This window comes from Anomalospiza imberbis, chromosome 9, assembly GCF_031753505.1.
Source record: "Anomalospiza imberbis isolate Cuckoo-Finch-1a 21T00152 chromosome 9, ASM3175350v1, whole genome shotgun sequence".
Taxonomy (NCBI): domain Eukaryota; kingdom Metazoa; phylum Chordata; class Aves; order Passeriformes; family Viduidae; genus Anomalospiza; species Anomalospiza imberbis.
In genome coordinates this window covers 12,763,881-12,778,066 of record NC_089689.1, presented here as the reverse complement: position 1 = coordinate 12,778,066, position 14,186 = coordinate 12,763,881, and the positions used below count along the sequence as shown (strand labels likewise).

At 37.9% G+C, this 14,186-nt stretch overlaps 1 protein-coding gene across 2 annotated transcripts in view; it reads left to right on the top strand.

The window, feature by feature from the left end:
- PALMD (palmdelphin) overlaps positions 1-14,186 on the top strand; it is a 46,469-nt gene that overhangs the window by 15,043 nt on the left and 17,240 nt on the right. Inside the window, exons 2-3 of one of the 2 annotated variants that reach the window (XM_068199747.1) lie at positions 7,527-7,572; positions 12,723-12,803. In XM_068199747.1, the coding sequence (XP_068055848.1) occupies positions 7,528-7,572; positions 12,723-12,803 (126 nt within the window). In that variant the 5' untranslated portion in view covers position 7,527. Of the gene's footprint in view, positions 1-7,208; positions 7,573-12,722; positions 12,804-14,186 lie in introns of those variants that run through there. The other variant, XM_068199746.1, reaches the window with a different exon arrangement.

Sequence of the window (14,186 nt, the reverse complement as noted above, 5' to 3'; positions counted from 1 at the left end):
CAGTGAAATGAGAAATTGCCTGACAAGCCTCTTTTCCAGATTAACACAATGCATTAAACCCTTTTCAAATAGTCATTTCACCTACAGGCTACACAAAATGGCAGCTCCAAATTTTCAAAGATTTTGTTGAAATAGGTTATTATAATAGTATTTAACTCCAGCCTTCGCAGGCCATCCATCTCCAAGTGCATTTGGACAGTGAGAAATCTAAATACCACAATGGATCTCCAAACGAACTACAGGTCCTACTCGCCAGGCTGCAGAGAAATTTGCAAAGACACTCTTCAGAAATTATATGTAATGAAGCGCTGCCATCACATGCAGATTAATTTGGCTCTACTTAAGTCACTGGGTAAAGAGCCCATTCACATCTTTAGAAGATATGACTAGAAAAGAACTTTTATAGTCCCCAAAATATTCTTTCATATAACCAGATTATGCTTTGCATTCATGAATCGTAATAAGATATTAACCTTTGATCTGATGAAAGTGTTTTAAAGGTTTATTCAGCCTCCAGGGGGGAAGAAAACGAAAAAAAGAAAGCTTCCACACATTGTGTTACATAGTGTGTAGAGGTAAATGTACATTTAACAGCTCATTTTATCTAACAGTTTACCGCTTTCCCTTTCTTCCCACTTGTCCCTCCTCTTCCACTGCTCTTTCCTGCTCCTTTGCATTTTCCAGTAGCCACAGTTTCACCTTCTATCCTCTCTCTTGACCACATTTTGGCACTCATCAGGCTTCCCTGGGCAATGATCTGACTCATCAGCATAGCAATAACCACCTTTTAGCTTGGTTAGTTCTCAGCCAGCTTAGTGAGCACATTCAATGAGCACACAGCCATGGTAACTGTGGGAATATGGTACATGGAGATAGAAGCAGGATGTCTTCCTTCAGCTTCACAGAGTCAGTATATCAGTAAAAAATTCTTCCAAAATTTCACCATGAGCAAATACCAAGCAAAGAGCAGAATACCACTAAGAGGATCAACTTCAGATCCAGGTGAAAAAAAGGACAATAATATCTTTCTGATTAGAAAAAATAGCTATGAAACAGGTCTGAAATCCTGACAATCATAACAAAACTTCCACAAAAAATAATGAAACTGTATTATATCACATTTTTTGTTCCTAGTTAATAATCACCACTCCAAATAAAGGGTTAAGTAAATGCACAGTGCTGTGTGAAGCAGCAGTGAAATAATTGAATCTGTTGAAAAATAAGAGTTGGTGACATACTGTCACAGGCATCCGGATGACTGCTCAGGTTCAGCTGCTTGCGCTGCCGCGGCTGGCACTCTGCACAGCCGGCGTCAGCTGCCAGAGCCCCGTGTCATTGAGGTGACCTCCCTGGCACTGGGAACAGACAGGGGACAGCTGACACTAACATTTGAGTGACTGACAAGCTGAGAGTTTTTCCTCAGTCGTTGCTTCCAAATAACAAACTCCTCAGCAAAAAACAACAGGTCTTCGCTGAAGAAACTAGGCCTGCGTTTGCAACACTCATCATCTGACATAAACAATCTTATCATCTCTGCTAACAATCAAGTTTTACATAATCTTATCATGGGGTTTTTTCCATTAACACTTGGAAAGGCTTACGCAAAACAAATTGTATGTGGGATATTTTTTGCCCACCCACAGTGGAGGATACTGAATATCTGGAAGCACAGGAAGGATTGCCAGGGTCTGAAGTCATCGTGTTTTCACAGCAGTTTCAAGCTTCAGATAAACAGCTAAGCATACATGCTTATCATACATGTCAGCATGAGGTCTCTCATGGTCCCTGGACCACTCAGTAAGGTAAGCCTGAGGCCTGCAAGTGGCTGAGTTCATCTCTCTGCTTCCAGAAGTCACATTTCCTATACCTTTCTTGCTGCTTGTCTCCTGACCAGAATTTGAGTTCTTCTTACTCCTATTACTACTGTTCCTGTCATCTCCTGTTGAGCCTATTCAGCTCACTGACAGAGTGGATATGCATGGATTTGGGGATTTAGGTTTGTTTTCAAGTTTTCTTTTTAATTACTTTCCTGACAGATTAGCAAATATAATTGCTTCACAGATTAATCAGACAAAGGGAAGTGACAGGAAAATGTGGCTGGAAGTGTGGGAGGAGAAAGCAGTAACTCCTCTTTGCTCTGCTGAGAGCTATCAGATAAGGTTCATCTCATCTTGCAGAACAGTCTGAGCTCCAGTGCTACAGGCACAGACTCGTCAGGCAGCTTCTCAAAGCAGCAACACGAGAGCTCTGCCCATGCCTCAGGAGACGGGAGCCAGCTGACATAACCCACACAGGCTGCTCGATGGCTTCACCACCTCCCTGGTGAAGTCCTGTCCCTGCCTCTTCTACACCACACCCTGCACAGCTCCAGCTGCAGAAAGAGCTTTTCTCATAAGCAATTCCTACTTCAGCTCATCTTCTAGAACAAATTATCTGTACTTTCAAGGCTTTCACCAGCAGCACTTGGTACTGTGGCACTGGTACCCCTGGCACTAAGTGTTCACAAAAATACGTCTGCAAGGCCCTAATTTTGCTCTGCCATCTTACTGAAGTCTCTTAGATCCAAACATCACAACTTTTCTCATTGTGCTCGCCAAGAACATAATAAAATAAGAATCAGAAGAATATGAGATGTAGTTTCCTTATTATGGACAGCACAGTACCTGTTTGGGTTTTGTTGCTTTTTTTGCAGGATTTGGCCTTGGTTATGGGGTGGTTTGTTTTCACTTAATAAAACATAACCAAACTATGCAATAACTAAAGATTAGAGCCCTGCTAAAAATTCCCCACACAGTTGGCTGGGTAGGATTTAAAACTCTGCCCTATTCTTAGAAGTGCATATCTGCAACAGTTGGAAAATGCTAAGTTGCAAGCAATGCATTCCACAACATGTTTAAGGCATCCATCCTGAGTAGTTCAAATTCTGTGGGTTTGTTTCAGTTTACATTTAAAAAACAAAACAAACAAACAAAAAAGCCCTGAAAAACTCCCCAAACCACCACAAAACAAACACAGTTCTATCACTTATCTGGGCACCTGAACACATCCTATTATGAGTCTAACATTTGATATCACCACAGTAATTGCACTTAAACTATTCACTGAAGTGGGATTTTTAGATGAGATACAGCAGGGTGTTAAAGGTGCTTTGGAAAGCCTCCCATAAAGTACACAAAACTAAGAACAGAAGTCTGGGAATATGAGAGACACTACACAAAACATTGTTAACTGATTAAAAAATAATTGGTATACTTCAACAAAGTTCACAGTGAAATTTTAGAAAATAGGGGCAGGATAGTCCATATTTAGCACAATAGCACTTTTAGCTGGGTTCAGCTGTATCTTATCAATATAAGATAGACCCCTACCACACAAGGGACACCTGAGCCTGTGCTGCATTCCAAAACCTCTTCATAGCATTGAAGGATGCCTGAGCAGCAGATGTACCATAAAATAAAAAATCAATGTGTTAAAAAAACCTGATGATAATGACAAATAGCAGGGGTTTTAGTCTGAGTTTAAAGAAGTAATATATTTATAGTTATGAATAGCAACAGGAAGGGAGTTGTACCAACTGAAATATAATAGTCCAAGGCTTTTCCTCCCAGAGATTTAGGGTGTGTATCTACTCAAACAAGTAAATGAGGTAGAATTTAGCTTCATAAAACTGTACAAATCTGAGATACTTGGATATTGTTTTGTTTCAGTGAGAGGACCCAAGAAATTCATTATGTTACAAGATCTGCCTAGTAGGGCATTTCTTCTCCAAAACTGGCCTTCAAAGCAAAATTTAATCCCTTCTGAGAGCTGGCAGATGTTTTTTAATAAACTTCCTCGAAGATCCTAAAATGTATACATTTTTTAATAATTTCAAATATATAATTTGATGGAGGGGTGTGAGCCTTATTTAGATTTTCAAATTTCTATTTCTTGTTGGTTTATTTTCCACCTGTAAAATGTAAAACTGTGGTTCTAGAAGCCACTGTCTCTCAATCACTTGAGGGCACCCCGATAACAGACTTTTGGGCCAATTGACAGGATGGCTGCAGTAAACATTTCTATTGAAAGACCTTCAATGAAATTTATCTCCTCCCTATTCCTGCTGTCAAAGTCAAGGCTACATGCAGACAAATGCATAGGAGCAGTACATTTGCTCACTGTAAGGATATAGAATTCCTTTTTGTACTGAGTCCAAAACACAGTTTTCACGTTTCAAACACATTTACCAAAGGCAGCTCATCACAAAGCAAAATTATCAAACTAGTTAAGATGAACAAAATGTGAATTCATGACCTCAGTAACCACTCTTTCCAGAAAGTGTAGGCTATGTTTTCAGCTGATGTCAATCTAATCAACTCCATTCAATTCACTAATCAACTAATCAATTTCCACTCTTTTTTTCAAAAAGTGAAAGCTTCTTTCTCCTTACCTTTAATGCAATGTTTCTTCTCAGAGGCACTTTTTTGCTACCACAATAATCTGTATCTTACTGTACCTTAGGCTAGTTATGTGTTTCAAAAGAAACGCCAGTGCAGTGAGGAAGAGTAGAACTGAGGCTGATGTTGTATGTAGAGTATGGCCAGGGAAAGCCAGTACAGTTCTGAAGACCATTCCAGGACTCAGACATTGCTCCAGAAATGAACAACAGAACTTGCATTTTCAGCTGTGAAAGTGCTTCTATGGTCCTTCTAGATTTTGGTTCATGATATTGCATTCTTCTAAATTAGCACCCTCTTTTCTGTAAGGCTTCATAATGGAACCCTCTCGCCTTGTGCTGTAAATTTGCGTTATTATTCCTAAATCAGGTACACAGTACAAAAGGGAAACGAACAAAGAAATAAGCGAAGCAAAAAAATTCAACCTGTATGACTCATTATATGATACACAAACATTTTCTGCATCACTCAGGGAATCTATTCAAACAAAAGAAAAAGAAACTTTTTCTTTAAGTTGAAGAATAGGTAGATAGTTTCCTCTGGATATGTTCCTGGCAGGCAGGTTCTGAGAAACCTTGTTCCAAGAATCCTGCAGGCTGAAAACACAGCTGTTCAGATTCACTGCTCTAAGCTTTACCCCATGGATACTCCTCCTTGTAAGGCAGGCTTACCAGGCAGACAAAATGACAGCTGGTCCATTTCTTCTCTTGCACATAAATCCCAATTAGAATAGGATTAAGATAACTGGAAAACAACCTATTGACTGAACAACAAATCCTGCCTAACAAGGGGATATATATTATTCAAACAATTTAAAATATTTAAAGTGGGTTTAAAATACTTTCTTAATAATGGTCACCTAAAATCAGAAGCAACATTCAAGAAACCTTCTTCAGGTTACCTCAACTTACTGGTTTAGATTAGGGAAAGACATGTTAAACACCTTCCAGTCTGTTACTACATAATATCCACAAGTAGGGTTTTTAAAAACACTTAACTTTCAAGCATAAATTTAGGAGAATATTTTAGATCATAAAAATTCTAAGCAATGCAAACCCATTGATTTTGATTTGATCTTGAAATACAGATCTAATTCCTCCAGCCATTGAGTGTAGATCCCATTTATTTCACAGTACAGATTCTGGCCCAAAAGAGACATCCTTACTCCTGATGTAATCCATTGCTGCTTTAAATATTTTTAAACATTCTGAAGTCCACCTACACACTTAAAATTTAAGATGAACTTCCAGAGGGCCAAAGAAAAATAAGTTGGTTTTGGTTTTTTCAATGTTTGGTAAGGCAGGCTATACTAACTTATGAAAACTTAAGCAGAAAGACTGTCTCTCTATTGGCTTCTGCAGCAACAATAAATATATTTTCACGGGGTGATTGAATTTATTCTCTTATCCATAAACCAAACTTATCTAAAATCCCATGTAATCTGTCTCTTGATACACCTCAATATACTTGCCTTTGAATTTAGCATTTACTTTAATATTGTAATTTTTAAAATTTCAGATGCTGAGCAAACAAAGCATATATTAATATTTTAAAAATAGAAATTAACTCTTCACTGGAGATTAAAAATGGGGTATTTGCAAGTTTGAACAAAACCTCAGGGTGGATCAGAGTATAAAGAAAACATTAATGAGTCCTTAATCCCCAGTGCAGAGAGGGGAAATCTGCTCATGTATACAGCAGAGTGATGACATACTAGAAAGGAGGAAATTGAAATGAAATATTGGTTTCTATTGAATTTTAAGGCTGCAATTTCACCATCAAGTGTTCAATTCTGTAGCATCTTATAATTTGCTAATAATGAGCTTAATTTGCCATTAAACTTCAGGTCACTGTACCAACATGTAAAATAAACCTTGTCACCAAATCCTGCCGAGTTGAGTCATGTCAGTGAATTAGCAGGAAAAACCCAAACATGCTGACTGACTCTTCTGCTGATGTCCTTACAAAGACTTAAGTTACATGATACTGAAGGTAACAAGGGGATTCCAGATTCACATTACACCTTTATGCTGTTTGATTTGCTTAGAATTCTTTCCACAACTGGATTTTACTAAGGCAGTTCCACTTGTTCTGCAAGTTTCCTAGATTGATTTTGGATGGCTGACTCTCACTCAGGTAAACGGAAAGGTCAAAATGTGCACCATCCCTAAAGGCACAGAATGCTGTTTTCAGCAGAAGTCTGCAGCAAGGCAACTGAATAAAAATCCAGCCTGAGAGCCACCAGCATTTCAGATTCATCTCGGTAACACTGCAGTGAGGATCCTGAAATCCTTACTTAGACAAAGCTTCCCCTGAGTCCCAGATAGCTGACCAGTAATTGCACAGATTAACACTTGCATTTAATGAAAGACCTGACTGCTTCAAGTTTATCTTACTTCAGGTTAGCAGTTCTAAAACTCTTCCAGCTATGAATACAGCTTTTCTAAAAATTTCATCTACAAAACTAAATTGAAACAGACATCTCAAAAAAACTCCATGCCATCTACAATGCTAGTATCACAACAGGTTAAAAACATACTGGTGAAATAAGATCAATAATTTAAATAATAAACATTATTAGTTGAAATATAATACGTTTAAAATATCTGTTTATCACCAGAATCATAGAAAAAGAAAGGAAAGATAAATAGGAACATAATAAAAGTTTACTTCAACCATGGTCCTGTAAGAGTCTGTTTTGGGCATTTAACAGTTAAAGCAGCAGTGGCACGCTAACCGAGCACATTAAAACAAAGAGTTGGCAGCTCCTGAAGGAAAAGAGCTTGTGCTCCACTGTTCCAACTTGTCAGTCAACTCATGCCAGCACTCTCCCTGTCTGCCTCTTCTCCACACCCTCATTACATGTGTCTGTCTGGACTGATCTGCTCATCTGTTCAGGGACTCTTCTGACAAGTCAAAAATTCTGCCTCTTTCTGCTCTGGAATTGGATCCAATCACCTCAGCTTTTTTTGCCTTTTTTTTTTTTTTGCCTTTTTTTTTTTTTTTTTTTTTTTGTAGCCCCACCAGGACGTTTTTTGCTTATGGTCTCATTCTGTTTGCCTTCACTGCTTGTCTGTTTTTGATTTGTAGAATGGAGGAAGCCGAGTTGCTGAAAGAAAGATTCCAGGCCATAACAGTAAGTGCTCATGGTTATAATTCACTATTAAAAAAAAAAAAAGTCTTAGAAATAATATTACTAATGAGCTGCTGTGTGTTTGCTGAATGATGATTTAGCTCAGGACAGAAAAGGAAAAGATTTTATATCTGCTTGAAATTGTTACTTAATAATTCTAGTTTATAAGGTATTACTTTAAGACAGCTGAGTTGACTGCACTGACTTTATTATGGGTTGTATGGGTTGTATTGCACCTTAAAATTAAATTGAAAGCAGTGAAAGTATGTGTGCAAATCACTACTGGACAGTCTAAAACACACATTACAGAATGTTTGCCTGAAGGTCAGAAGGCAGCTAGAGAATTCCAGAACAAATCAATTTTCACATTTCATAATATGAGATTAGAAATTTTTCATTTGCACTGTGGAATTAAATACATTTTCTGAATTATTAATGATCTGTCATAAGTATTGCTGTCAGAAAAGTAAAAAAGGACAAGCTTGGATTAAGCAAATTTCTACCTGCCAGTTTTCAGAGGACAGGCTAAGTGAAGTTTATGCTGGAAACATTAGAAAACATTTTCAGTTTCTCTTCTAAAAGGAAATCTGAGTGATGATTTTGTGTAATAGGAACAACCAAACAATTTTTAAATTAATACAACCTGATGTTATAAAAATTGGCTGAAGCTAAATCCTCCTCTGATTTGATCTCCAACCAAATTTATTCAGTTACAAAAGATTTAAACTGAAACAAAATTTGGCCCTCTGAGATGAAGGGAAACCTCCAGAAGGATCACTCACACTCTTAGTGAATAATAAATAATGGAAAAAAAGGTATTTGTCACACTCCTAACATGACAGATTAGTTGTGAAACACAACTAGCAGAATAAATGGTGGGCAGAATTAAAAAATACCTTATTGGAATCAAAATAAATGTAAGAAGGCATAACTGAAAATCTATGGGAATCTAACAGGTTGGGTTTAAATTCAGTTGAGTTTTACTTATGGCACTTGATAAGAGCCAGCAGGACCATTTATTGTATTTACTTGAGACCTGACACAAGCCCACAATAAGGTAATTTGAAATGTTTTAGAGGGTTTAGAGTACATTTGTTTGTTTAACTGCAATGTTGCCTGAACCACAGTCATAACCTGGACTTTGTCTCTAGTATATGGACTCAAAAGATAACAACAGTTTTGGCACTCCAGAGAAGTCCAGGCCTTACAATTTTTTATGCTCCCTGGGATCCAGGGGCAGAAATGGGGCAGCACTCTTGGCTGATGAGGACTCCTATGAACATACTGAGGCTGGCATCCTCCAGCTGCAGCTTTGCTTCCAAATGAATACTGGAGCAGGTTTTTTTTAAAGAAACTGGGGCAGCTTCCAGTGTCTTGCATTAGAAGAAATAGGAAATAATATTTGGGTTCTGCCTATGACTTCATTTATTACACTTGATGTGTAAAGGAGCAATGTGCTCCCTACTTTCATCAGTCCAGAGCATTCAGTTGAAACATGTGGAGTGTTCTGACTGCAGAAATGAAGTAGCCTGAATAAGGTGAAGTTATCAGCACTAACAACCTGCAGTAAGAGTTGTCCAGGGAAACAACACCCCGCAGTTACAATAGCAAGTTCCTCCGTGGCTCTGAGGAGGTTTGGCTCGAGTACCTGGGAATTTCAAGCACTACCTTCCAGGTGTTTGGTGTACAGGATCTAACAGGGACACTCCAGCCATCAGCTGCACCTGCACTGAACCTTACGGGAGTGTGTTGTTAAATACCTGTCTCCTTGACAGCAACACAACCAGTAGGAGTTTTCAAAGTCTTTTGCAAATCTTTTCTCCACATAGCAAACAAAAAGGAAAACATTATTTTTGTTTGTGTTCATGATGGTGTTGTTATTAAATGTTTTGATGCTCCCACAGGTCTGAAAAGGAAACTTTTTCCTTTGTTATGTAGCTACCACCTGCTGGTGTATCTAGAATATAAAAGAAAAAAATAAAATGCCTTCATTTTGTTAGAAAGACTTTGATACCTTAAGATATGAAAGCTTTAATACTTTGGATGCTTAATGGGTTTAAATGTCTGGAAAATTACATGAAAATAAAAACATATTAGTTAAGACATTAGCTGCTCCATGGAATTTAACAGTATGTGGGATTTGCCAGGGGACCAAGACCACCATCTTTGGCACCACAGTAGAACAATGACAAAACTAATGGACTTGGCAGACAAGATATTTCACAAGACACTGCTCTGTGGCTGCCATTGCCTTTCTTTCAGACATATCCAGTCTACAACACAATTCGTTTCTGTGCACAAAAGTCAGGAAAGAGTCCCACATGTTTCAGTAGGAGTGAAAATTAACACCAAGTCTTACCTTGCATTGATGCACGGCAGAAAGGAATGGCTGAAGATGCTCTGTCATAAAAAGCAAATCCTGCTCACATTAACAAGAGCACAGTAAGAGAAGATTCAAGGACTTCTGCCAGCAACATGATCATCTACAGGGTCAGAGCATGAGGTTTAATAGAATCATGACTCCCTTAGCTATCCAGGAGTAAACATTTATTCCATTAGATGTACAGTCAAAGCTTCATAAAGCAAGACATGATGTACAGACAAAGCATAGCAGAATGCATGGTAGAAAGTGTTCTAACAGGTTTTTAAAGTTATTTTGGCACACAAGGTTCAAAAAGATTCCTCATACTTCTTAGCTTCTGGAATTAGAATAAACTATATAGATATATAGCCTAGACATATAAAAGGCAATCTATTTCAGCCGATTCAGTCCGGATGACTGTATAATAGATATTTAATACCTACCAGTGAAATTAAAGCACGCTAGAACACCATAGAAAAAACATTGGACATAAAAGAAATACGGACCTCTGAAAAAAAAAAAACAGGCAAAATTTTCTTTACTGAATAGGTTCCTTACTATACAGTTAGTTTAAAATGCACTAATTTATGCCTTTATACTCAGATTTCATTCTGCACAATAGTTTATGTACAAATACTCATTTCAGACTGCCCAAACTCTTATTACATCTCCACTGGTACAAAAAGAATATTCAAATTGACTTAAAATATTTTTTTAATAGTATAAAGCAAGTAAAAGTTCAATCTCTGGCTAAGAATCTTATCCATAACTTTATTAAAGACAAAAAGAGTTTTCCTTAAGAATTGTAATAATCTGTAAACACAAGCTCTTGTCACACTGCTCATCTAATGATGGGTTATTTAAAGGCCATTTATACCATGAGATCAGGAATACTTCCTGAGTAAGAAAAAGTGTGAAGATCAGAGACCAGATATTCTGTCTTCAAAATCAGGTCTGGCTAAGAAAAATCCAGCATAGTAGCTTATGGAGAAAGTCTCATACAAGGGTCATTGCAGAAAAATTACATATTGTAGTGATCCGATTACATATTGTAGTGATCCGAAATCTGCAACTTTGTAAATTGTATTAAAGAGCATCGGCAAAACACAAAACCACTTCAGAGATAAAAATAGCATGTATTTTGAGGAAAGATCCCCACCTGTTCTGTTTGGAGTATTAAAAAAGGCAGACTATCACCATCAAGGAAAAATTGTCAAGGGTTTATGAATAACTGCTGGACTTTGCAGACTGCGAGAGATCAGCGACACTGATGTTCACCTACGAATTCCCAGCATAGTATCAGCAGTGCCTGGCCAGCCTCTATCCTGGTTTTGGTCCCCATAAAGCTTGGTGGCTTCTTCCACTTCCTATCCTATACTTCAGAAAAGCATCCTTAGAGCCTGTGGCCCCACTGCTGATTTCTCATTTCCAGTAACAGTGAAGTGATTCAGCCAAGCACACCACAGCTCTGCCTGTTTCCAAATCCCAGATCCTAGGGAAATGGTGGAGAACAACTCCCAGCCTTATGTCCAGCACTTCCTTACTGACTTTCTCCAGTCCTTACACACAGCTGGTTCCACAGGTGGGCTGAAAGGGCGAGGCTCTTCCTCTGTTTGTGAAGAAGTTAACCCCTTCCTAAACCATACTTTTCTGAAAATAGACCCTTTATTAAAAAGGTACCACTTTTTTAACAGAACCAGGCTGTTCTAATTGAAAGGAAAGAAGGATTAGCCTCCAGTCAACAAACATTTCTGCACAGCACAACAGAAGATTCCATTTACTTCCCCAAAATGTATCAAGAAACAAGTACAAATGTTTCTTGATTGGCATATGGCAAGGTGCCATGCCCAACAACAGAATTTTATAGCATTAAGGCTGACCAAGACAATAGCCTATTAATACATCTTACTAAAGTTACTTTCCTTTGGCATGATTTCTTTCCCCCTGTCTGCTGAGGACACAAGGTACTAAATCAGTGTTTGGCCTCACAGAGGAGCCACAAGGTGACAGTACTATCCAAAAACAGGAGAGGCTCAAGCATGGCCCACGTTCAGACATTGTTCACCCATTTCCTTTTTTCTCTAATCTGTAATAAAAAGGATTAAGGCGGCACTAGGATAGACCAGCACTACACAAGAGTTATCCTTCTAAAGATCAGCAGCCACGAAAACAGCCTGAGCACAAGCAATTTTTTTTAATTGAGAAAACAACATATATGAAGTATATTACATTCCTCTTTTCTCATCTTTACCATTATTTGATTAACAAAATAATTTTCTAAGTCTTTGTTCATTCCTGTTTATTTCAGCTATTAGCCACAGGATACATAAACTCAGTGCTGGATTCACTGACAGCCCATTTCATCTAGTGATGTATCACAGCTGCTCAGTGTAGACCATGCAGACTCTTTGCTCTCCTAAACGATGTGCGGGCAGCCTTAGGAATTTTGGTCAGGACCCATTTTTAGTCTCACTCTCCATGTACAATTTTGCTCAACTGTACTTTCTTCCTGGTTTTGCCCCCTACCCTTCCCAAGACTAAATAATTTTTATTTTGCACCATCCCTCCTTTGTGGTCATTAACAGATTTAAGTATACTTTGGAGAAAGAGCAGTGGAAACCATACCTGTGTAGGTAGCTGCAAAGAATTATGCGCTGCCTGAGCACCATAAAAGCTTTGTAATAAGGCTTTATTTGCATGGATTGATTTCACCCTACTGAACAACACTTACATAATAATTTTATTAACAAGTAATTTCTCTAAACAAAGTTTTTTTGTTCCTAATTTGTAGGACAAAAGAAAACTGCAAGAAGAAATTACACAGAAACGTCTAAAAGTAGAAGAGGAAAAAATGAAACACCAACATTTAAAGGTAAGTAAAGTGTTAGATTTATGTAACTGAAGATAGCCTCAAGTCATACAGCATGAATAAAGGTTGGGGATGTTGGAATGCAAATCTTCATGCATTAAGTCGTGCTTTTACTGTCAAATTTTCATAGCTTTGTGGAGTCCTGCCAGGACTCCATTTGACTTTAATAAGCATCACTCTTTGAAAAAAATTACACTGGGGAGCTAATGTTACTTGATCACTTACATGGCATAAAATGAGATCATAACCAGGAAAAACTCACAGATGAAAATTAAGCTTCACATTTCAGACTGGGTGTGTTCGCTCCCCAATCCCACAACAGCAACCCCACTTGGTATAGGGTGCAGCAAAATAATGAGGTCTAATTGCATTTTTTTTCCTAGAAAAAAAAATCCACCCTATTTATTTGGCTGTAGGCTTTTGTCAGCTTGTTTAACTATTCTTTAGTAAAATAATGCATTTTCTTTGTATATTCAAAAAAAAGTATAAATGCTACAAATATTGTTCTCAAATATGGCCTAGTAAACTCAGAATTACAAAGTCCAAAGGTATAAGAAACCGAAAGATCCACCTCTGTAGAGAACTGAAATTGCAATAATCTCTACCCACCACCACTATTCTTAAAATGTTTATAGCAGTTTGGCAGTCCGTGTCATTTAGAGAGATGAGACAAAATCTATACTTCTAGAAATATGCAAGACTTGGTATTTTACATACTCTTTTCATTATGTGAGCAGATAAACAGTCTCAAGAAAGATATATTGACTCTAACACCAGGAGCGTGGCACGTCTCCTCCAGCAAATGTGAGAGAAGCATATTTAAAACAAACTCCTCTTCAAAACAGACACCAAAGACTGAGTTTCATCCACCCTTTTCTTTTGTGTCAAGCCAAAAAAATGAAAAGCCATGATAAACTAATTCACTGGGCCAGCAAGCCAACACACAGCCATGCCCAGGTTTTATTGGAAGATAGTTACTCCAAGGACAGGCTTGGCCCTTTGTGGAACATCTTGTCTAAAAGGGAGGAGAATATATTTTCCAAGTCCTGTAACCTCTGAGTAGCAAACATGTGACTCCATCATGGTACATGGCTACATTGAGTATTGAAAGTTGTATTTCAAGTTTCCATGTCTATAAATCCAGATGACTCTTTTGCCCTTCTTTATAGAGGGATAAACTGATCTGTTGTAGACAACCAGCTAATCCTCACTACTGCTGTGTGCAGACAGAGCCCTAGGGCAGTTTTCTTACAGACTTAGAACATGTTCATAGCTAAAATTAATATGTTCAGTGGAGTTTTAAAAGTTAAGAAAGCAAAAACCAACCTTGTGCTTATTCTGAAGAAATTGTATGGAGTTTTTAGAGAGGCTAAAACACTCCTGGAA